Here is a 9,728-nt window from a genome sequence, read left to right on the forward strand (position 1 = left end):
CTTATCGATGTGATACAAACATAAGACATACCTATAAAATGTAGAATTAGAAAGAAACCGCGTCAAAATGTACATAGATTAGAAAAAGATATATACTACAATTATACTGAATTATGTTCTAAAATAAAAGCCATGCCCTATTTCATGTCAACACCTACAGCTCTTATTGAGATAAACTTATCAGAGGATCTCAAGAACTAGAGCCAACTTGGCAAAACTGTTATTAACTTTAGATATAGAACAACCGAAATACCATACATTTGTTCAGAAATGTTTGGCAACTAAAAAAAATGTTTTTTGTGGACCTGTGTTATCATCATTCATCAAATAATATCGTGAAAGGAACAAACCTCTGTAATTGATAAGAGTCAAGTGTTTGTCCATTTCGGTAAGATATCAGAGTTAAGGAAGAAAGATTGAGTTGGTTTCCGCCTGTGCGTCTGTAAGTACCTTTCTTTATAATACTGGTTAGAATAGAAAATTAAAGTGTGACTTTTTCGCAACTATTTGGCGACAGAGTAACAAGGTATACGCAGAGAATTAATTTCTCGCAATCAACTTAACCCAGCCATAACGAAGATGATGATAGTGTGTTTTATAATATAGGTGTGTTTCACCTACGTCACAAACTATGTTATACTCATTAAATATCTAGTCTAACATCGAAGAATTTAAAAGATGGGACCTCCCCGATGGCGCAGTGGTTGAGTAGTTACGCACAAGGTGACGACGCTATCCGGTGGAGGCACCTAGTGGTTCGGATCCCACATTAAATTGTAGGTTGTTTCCTGATTAGTCTTACTGTGCTTAAAGTGGACTTTAAAAGTTAAATCATAATCAAATTCAAAAGATTGAATATGTAAGAAAATAAATTTAGTGTGCTATCATATGGGCACTAAATGAGAGGCAAAAGAGTTTTAAAAAACAAAGTCCTTTCAAAACTATTGAAAAGAGATTAAGACGGGTATGATTGGAGAAAAGTTCAAAAATATGAACTGCGTAATTTACATTCAACTCCTGATAGTATTTCAATAAGTGAATAAAGAAAATTTCGACTGGCGGGTCATGTGACTCACAGGAGGAAGAGACACCCAGGGATCACATGGACAAACCTAATGGTAAGAAACGTGTACAAAGGACAAGGCGAGGATGGAAAGATAATACTGTGATCTACATTTCCAAAGAAAAGTTACGATTGGATTGATATGGCCCGGTATAGAAACTATTTGAGTGGCTGCGACAATATCACTCTACGTTTAGGAAAGTCCCAAAGCTATTTAACACTTTCTCTACCGAAAATAATGTTCCGAAATTCTGGGTTTCAACACCTTACTCGCCACGATACACACCGTAAAAGCTTACCACCAAGGTGTTCGAAAGTGCGAGACCAGGACTTGAAGTGAGCCAGCATCCTCCGAGTATGGTCTTGGAGTGCGGGCTTGAAGTCGTGGACTGGAAGTGAAAGTCTTTCGAATTGAACTTCGACTGCAGAGCAAAATACGATCAGTAGATAAAACTGAGGAGTCGTTGTTTTCTCTGCGTTTTAAACGTTTGTTTTTCACGATGGAAATCACATAACATTTTCAAATGTTCTTATATATAAATGTCCACACGTTAGAAGTACTTAAACCAACAACTTGCAGGCCTAAACCTGTGTTGCTGGATTTTCTAAGCCCTTGATTTCAAACAAATGAACAACGAGTGCGGAAATCATGTGACCAAGTCTGCAACGATCCGTTTTCCGAGCTACGGTCCCGCTTGCTTAAGTACTTGATGCTTTCAAACCACACTAGGTGACGTCACTTCCGTGAAGATCATACTTCAAGTCTGTACTTCGTACCTTTCGGACACGGCTTCAGGTAGCCTTTCAAGTAATTTGTATATGGTTCATTCCACAGAAAGTGAGCCTATATGTCCCGACCGTAACAATGCATAAAACACAATTATCTCCTCATACATATAGCATGATAAAAGTAATCAAGCATATCATGTAGTACTAACGGTCAGGAGTTTGGAATGTGTTTTTACGAAAATGGTAACCAGCAGAGAAACCTTTAATGCACCTGTTACTGTCGGAACATCTAAGCTCACTTTCTGTTGAACGGCTGACATGCTCTACAAACTCTACATACGGTTATTAGCATGTGCTAATTTTTAACTCTCTCTTTGCAGGCCAATCTGCAGAAAGGGTTTTTAGTTTGCTGATTTAATTTTAATATTAGTTCCCTCTAAAAAGAAATGGATGTGCGGACATTAGAAGATAAACAAAAGACAAAATGAAAACGTTATTAATTAGTACTTATCGATGTGATACAAACATAAGACATACCTATAAAATGTAGAATTAGAAAGAAACCGCGTCAAAATGTACATAGATTAGAAAAAGATATATACTACAATTATACTGAATTATGTTCTAAAATAAAAGCCATGCCCTATTTCATGTCAACACCTACAGCTCTTATTGAGATAAACTTATCAGAGGATCTCAAGAACTAGAGCCAACTTGGCAAAACTGTTATTAACTTTAGATATAGAACAACCGAAATACCATACATTTGTTCAGAAATGTTTGGCAACTAAAAAAAATGTTTTTTGTGGACCTGTGTTATCATCATTCATCAAATAATATCGTGAAAGGAACAAACCTCTGTAATTGATAAGAGTCAAGTGTTTGTCCATTTCGATAAGATATCAGAGTTAAGGAAGAAAGATTGAGTTGGTTTCCGCCTGTGCGTCTGTAAGTACCTTTCTTTATAATACTGGCTAGAATAGAAAATTAAAGTGTGACTTTTTCGCAACTATTTGGCGACAGAGTAACAAGGTATACGCAGAGAATTAATTTCTCGCAATCAACTTAACCCAGCCATAACGAAGATGATGATAGTGTGTTTTATAATATAGGTGTGTTTCACCTACGTCACAAACTATGTTATACTCATTAAATATCTAGTCTAACATCGAAGAATTTAAAAGATGGGACCTCCCCGATGGCGCAGTGGTTGAGTAGTTACGCACAAGGTGACGACGCTATCCGGTGGAGGCACCTAGTGGTTCGGATCCCACATTAAATTGTAGGTTGTTTCCTGATTAGTCTTACTGTGCTTAAAGTGGACTTTAAAAGTTAAATCATAATCAAATTCAAAAGATTGAATATGTAAGAAAATAAATTTAGTGTGCTATCATATGGGCACTAAATGAGAGGCAAAAGAGTTTTAAAAAACAAAGTCCTTTCAAAACTATTGAAAAGAGATTAAGACGGGTATGATTGGAGAAAAGTTCAAAAATATGAACTGCGTAATTTATATTCAACTCCTGATAGTATTTCAATAAGTGAATAAAGAAAATTTCGACTGGCGGGTCATGTGACTCACAGGAGGAAGAGACACCCAGGGATCACATGGACAAACCTAATGGTAAGAAACGTGTACAAAGGACAAGGCGAGGATGGAAAGATAATACTGTGATCTACATTTCCAAAGAAAAGTTACGATTGGATTGATATGGCCCGGTATAGAAACTATTTGAGTGGCTGCGACAATATCACTCTACGTTTAGGAAAGTCCCAAAGCTATTTAACACTTTCTCTACCGAAAATAATGTTCCGAAATTCTGGGTTTCAACACCTTACTCGCCACGATACACACCGTAAAAGCTTACCACCAAGGTGTTCGAAAGTGCGAGACCAGGACTTGAAGTGAGCCAGCATCCTCCGAGTATGGTCTTGGAGTGCGGGCTTGAAGTCGTGGACTGGAAGTGAAAGTCTTTCGAATTGAACTTCGACTGCAGAGCAAAATACGATCAGTAGATAAAACTGAGGAGTCGTTGTTTTCTCTGCGTTTTAAACGTTTGTTTTTCACGATGGAAATCACATAACATTTTCAAATGTTCTTATATATAAATGTCCACACGTTAGAAGTACTTAAACCAACAACTTGCAGGCCTAAACCTGTGTTGCTGGATTTTCTAAGCCCTTGATTTCAAACAAATGAACAACGAGTGCGGAAATCATGTGACCAAGTCTGCAACGATCCGTTTTCCGAGCTACGGTCCCGCTTGCTTAAGTACTTGATGCTTTCAAACCACACTAGGTGACGTCACTTCCGTGAAGATCATACTTCAAGTCTGTACTTCGTACCTTTCGGACACGGCTTCAGGTAGCCTTTCAAGTAATTTGTATATGGTTCATTCCACAGAAAGTGAGCCTATATGTCCCGACCGTAACAATGCATAAAACACAATTATCTCCTCATACATATAGCATGATAAAAGTAATCAAGCATATCATGTAGTACTAACGGTCAGGAGTTTGGAATGTGTTTTTACGAAAATGGTAACCAGCAGAGAAACCTTTAATGCACCTGTTACTGTCGGAACATCTAAGCTCACTTTCTGATGAACGGCTGACATGCTCTACAAACTCTACATACGGTTATTAGCATGTGCTAATTTTTAACTCTCTCTTTGCAGGCCAATCTGCAGAAAGGGTTTTTAGTTTGCTGATTTAATTTTAATATTAGTTCCCTCTAAAAAGAAATGGATGTGCGGACATTAGAAGATAAACAAAAGACAAAATGAAAACGTTATTAATTAGTACTTATCGATGTGATACAAACATAAGACATACCTATAAAATGTAGAATTAGAAAGAAACCGCGTCAAAATGTACATAGATTAGAAAAAGATATATACTACAATTATACTGAATTATGTTCTAAAATAAAAGCCATGCCCTATTTCATGTCAACACCTACAGCTCTTATTGAGATAAACTTATCAGAGGATCTCAAGAACTAGAGCCAACTTGGCAAAACTGTTATTAACTTTAGATATAGAACAACCGAAATACCATACATTTGTTCAGAAATGTTTGGCAACTAAAAAAAATGTTTTTTGTGGACCTGTGTTATCATCATTCATCAAATAATATCGTGAAAGGAACAAACCTCTGTAATTGATAAGAGTCAAGTGTTTGTCCATTTCGATAAGATATCAGAGTTAAGGAAGAAAGATTGAGTTGGTTTCCGCCTGTGCGTCTGTAAGTACCTTTCTTTATAATAGCTACTGGCTAGAATAGAAAATTAAAGTGTGACTTTTTCGCAACTATTTGGCGACAGAGTAACAAGGTATACGCAGAGAATTAATTTCTCGCAATCAACTTAACCCAGCCATAACGAAGATGATGATAGTGTGTTTTATAATATAGGTGTGTTTCACCTACGTCACAAACTATGTTATACTCATTAAATATCTAGTCTAACATCGAAGAATTTAAAAGATGGGACCTCCCCGATGGCGCAGTGGTTGAGTAGTTACGCACAAGGTGACGACGCTATCCGGTGGAGGCACCTAGTGGTTCGGATCCCACATTAAATTGTAGGTTGTCTCCTGATTAGTCTTACTGTGCTTAAAGTGGACTTTAAAAGTTAAATCATAATCAAATTCAAAAGATTGAATATGTAAGAAAATAAATTTAGTGTGCTATCATATGGGCACTAAATGAGAGGCAAAAGAGTTTTAAAAAACAAAGTCCTTTCAAAACTATTGAAAAGAGATTAAGACGGGTATGATTGGAGAAAAGTTCAAAAATATGAACTGCGTAATTTATATTCAACTCCTGATAGTATTTCAATAAGTGAATAAAGAAAATTTCGACTGGCGGGTCATGTGACTCACAGGAGGAAGAGACACCCAGGGATCACATGGACAAACCTAATGGTAAGAAACGTGTACAAAGGACAAGGCGAGGATGGAAAGATAATACTGTGATCTACATTTCCAAAGAAAAGTTACGATTGGATTGATATGGCCCGGTATAGAAACTATTTGAGTGGCTGCGACAATATCACTCTACGTTTAGGAAAGTCCCAAAGCTATTTAACACTTTCTCTACCGAAAATAATGTTCCGAAATTCTGGGTTTCAACACCTTACTCGCCACGATACACACCGTAAAAGCTTACCACCAAGGTGTTCGAAAGTGCGAGACCAGGACTTGAAGTGAGCCAGCATCCTCCGAGTATGGTCTTGGAGTGCGGGCTTGAAGTCGTGGACTGGAAGTGAAAGTCTTTCGAATTGAACTTCGACTGCAGAGCAAAATACGATCAGTAGATAAAACTGAGGAGTCGTTGTTTTCTCTGCTTTTTAAACGTTTGTTTTTCACGATGGAAATCACATAACATTTTCAAATGTTCTTATATATAAATGTCCACACGTTAGAAGAACTTAAACCAACAACTTGCAGGCCTAAACCAGTGTTGCCGGATTTTCTAAGCCCTTGATTTCAAACAAATGAACAATGAGTGCGGAAATCATGTGACCAAGTCTGCAACGATCCGTTTTCCGAGCTACGGTCCCGCTTGCTTAAGTACTTGATGCTTTCAAACCACACAAGGTGACGTCACTTCCGTGAAGATCATACTTCAAGTCTGTACTTCGTACCTTTCGGACACGGCTTCAGGTAGCCTTTCAAGTAATTTGTATATGGTTCATTCCACAGAAAGTGAGCCTATATGTCCCGACCGTAACAATGCATAAAACACAATTATCTCCTCATACATATAGCATGATAAAAGTAATCAAGCATATCATGTAGTACTAACGGTCAGGAGTTTGGAATGTGTTTTTACGAAAATGGTAACCAGCAGAGAAACCTTTAATGCACTTTTACTGTTGGAACATCTAGGCTCACTTTCTGTTGAACGGCTGACATGCTCTACAAACTCTACATACGGTTATTAGCATGTGCTAATTTTTAACTCTCTCTTTGCAGGACAATCTGTAGAAAGGGTTTGAGTTTGCTGATTAATTTTTGCAAAAGATCTTCGTTTGGCTTAGTTCTTGAAATGAAGAAGGAATTCACTGTAATCCTAATGACATCTGGGTTTTGGATTGTCGTAATCTGGTTCGGAGACGATAACAATCGTGAGAGTGAACCTAGTGAAAAAAAATTAACAAGAAACAGTGAAGTCATATTCTTCCACGAGACTTCTGGTGCAAGTGTTTTGAATTCTCGCCAAGCCTGCTCTGTGGAATCTGCCGCCAATATGAATCCTAACTCTACTGTCCACCTACTAATGACTTCCAGTTATATTGATAAGACCAATGCACTGATGAAACAGCTGTTATTATACGACAATGTCTACATAAAGCACATCGACATGAAGGTTTATTTCCAAGGAACACCTCTTGAGGACCTCTACAACAGTGGGGCTCTGAACAGGAGTAAATGGCAAGTGTCCCACACGAGCGACGCTCTCAGGTACCTAACGCTGTGGAAAATGGGTGGCACGTACCTTGACCTCGACGTCCTTCTGTTGAAATCCCTGGAAGGGTTCAGGAACTATGCTGGAGCTGAACATCCAGGCGCTGTGGCAGCAGGAGTAATAAACTTCGATCACGGACATCCCATGTTGGCAGCGTGCATTGAAGAACTTCGCACCAATTTCCAAGGACACATTTGGAGTCACAATGGTCCTGGAGTGATCACACGAGTTCTGAAAGCTACGTGCATCGAGAAGAATATACCGGACATGTTGTCCAACAAGTGTGGTGGTTTTACAGTTTTCCCCCCTTATGCATTCTACCCCATTCCTTATTGGAGATGGTGGTTATACTTTGACGAAGAGAAAGGCAACAAAACAATGGAAGATCTATCATGGAGCTTTGCAGCACACGTGTGGAATAAGCTAAGCGCCGAAGAAAAGATCAGAGTGGGTTCAAATCAACCGTATTCAAGAATTGCAAAGAAAGTATGTCCTAAGGTGTACTCAAATAGCGGGAAGTTGATGTGACATATGTCACATTTTAAAAGAAATATGTAAAATATGTAAAACGTTTGAGGTCCGTGATATGAGTAATATAAGTAGTATCCCTTGTACCCCCAAAAAATATTTATTCCGACGCAAGATGCTGCTGTTGAAAGTATTGTGTAGACAAAAAATACTGGAATTCACCTGCATATTATAATAACTACAGGGTGTCAACAAATTAGATATCTATTTTGTTGAAATAATGATTTTACGAGCAATGTTTTTCATGGTATATGTTATTTACACATCGTTTCAACACGTGCATCATACACATCACGGCACATTTCCAATCTGTCGGTAATAGTGCGAAAGACGGTCTGGAGCATTGCCGGTGTTATGGCAGCAACAGCTGGTGTAATGCTGTCTAGGAGCTTCGGAACTATGCACTATATAATTTTACAAGTTAAGCCCTCCTCCTCCCTACAAAAGTCCTGCATACGCCAGTGTCTGTGTTTGGTTAGAATTATCGAAGTTAGATATGGAAAGTTATCGATTGTTCTCAAGGCAAATGATAAAAAAATATGGTATAGTACATTTTGAAGGAATAAATTACATAAATTTTCAAGTTTCAAAAGTGCTTCAATCTAACATACGAGTTAAATATCTTCCATTTTTATACTTTTCATATTTTTTTTCTATTTGCTTTTCGATTGAGATTCTACCTCAATTTTCTTTCAATCAGGAAAATTTCCATCCATCTACAGTGGGATCCACTAGTATTGCTAACAGTCCATTACTATTTTAATTGATGAATATGATGAATATTCATTGATCCTATGTATTTTAAAGGGATGAATTTTTTTATGTATGTTAGCGCAGAAGTTGTCAACAGCTTACTTTGAGTTTTCTTTTAATCCTGGAAGCTCTTATTTGGTCAAATAAGCGCCGAAGAAAAGATCAAAGTGGGTTCAAATCAACCGTATTCAAGAATTGCAAAGAAAGTGTGTCCTAAGGTGTACTCAAATAGCGGGGAGTTTATGTGACATATGTCGTATGTTCGAAGAGCTATGTGAAATATGTAATAAGTTTGAAGATCGTGATGTGAGTGATATGAGTATTATTCCTTGTACCCCCCCCCCAAAAAAAAAACAATATTCCGACGCAAGATGCTGCTGCTGCCAAAACGTTATTTCTGATTAAATAAGTGTGGCATTTATTATTGTTGAAAGTATTAAATTTTGTGTAGACAAAAATAATGGAATTTACCTGCATAATATAATAAGTAATAATACAAGTGTCCACAAATTAAGTATCTATTTTGTTGAAATAATAATTTTACGAGCAATGTTTTGCATGATATATGTTATTTACACATCCTTTCAACATGTACACCATACACATCATGGCACATTTCCCATCTGTCGGTAGTAGTGCGAGAGACGTTCTGGAGGATTGCCGGTGTTATGGCTGCAACAGTTTGTGTAATAAGGTTTAGAAGTTCTCTCCGCAACTATGCACTATACAATTTTACAAGTTAAGTCCTCCTCCTCCCCCGAAAAAATCTCACGTACGCAGTGTCTGTGATTGGTAATAATCATCGAAGTTAGATATGGAAAGTTATTGATAGTTCTCAAGGCAAATTTTATAAAATATATATTATAGTACATTTTGAAGTAAAAATTACACAGTGAAGGAGATGGAAAATGTCAAACTTTCAGTTTCAAAAGCGCTTCAATCTAATATACGAGTCAGAAATCTTCAATTTGTATACTTTTCATTAAAGTTTTTTCTTTTGCTTCTCGATTAAAATTCTACCGCTATTTCCTTTCAATGAGGAAATTTTCTTCCATGGACCAACACTGGTTTGATTCCAGTATAGCGCCAGTTCCGATCATAGGCGCCGACTCCATGGGGCTTGGGGGGGGGGGCTCGAGCCCCCCCCCCCCCCCAATGTTAACGATGTGGGGGCAGAGCACCC

General features: G+C 37.7%; 1 protein-coding gene across 1 annotated transcript; it reads left to right on the forward strand.

The window, feature by feature from the left end:
* The first annotated feature begins 6,816 nt into the window (after nt 1-6,816).
* LOC146004760 (alpha1,4-N-acetylgalactosaminyltransferase 1-like) lies at nt 6,817-8,305 on the forward strand. The gene has a single exon (XM_083143738.1). The coding sequence runs from the start codon at nt 6,845-6,847 to the stop codon at nt 7,790-7,792; it is 948 nt and encodes a 315-aa protein (XP_082999864.1). The 5' UTR covers nt 6,817-6,844; the 3' UTR covers nt 7,793-8,305.
* The last annotated feature ends 1,423 nt before the right edge of the window (nt 8,306-9,728 follow it).

The sequence above is a fragment of the Lepisma saccharinum genome, chromosome 22, assembly GCF_977018435.1.
Source record: "Lepisma saccharinum chromosome 22, izLepSacc3.1, whole genome shotgun sequence".
NCBI classification, from domain to species: Eukaryota; Metazoa; Arthropoda; class Insecta; order Zygentoma; family Lepismatidae; genus Lepisma; species Lepisma saccharinum.

What these genes read in the sequence shown, in the direction of transcription:
- LOC146004760 (XM_083143738.1), top strand. Translation starts at nt 6,845, where the DNA reads ATGAAGAAGGAATTCACTGTAATCCTAATGACATCTGGGTTTTGGATT.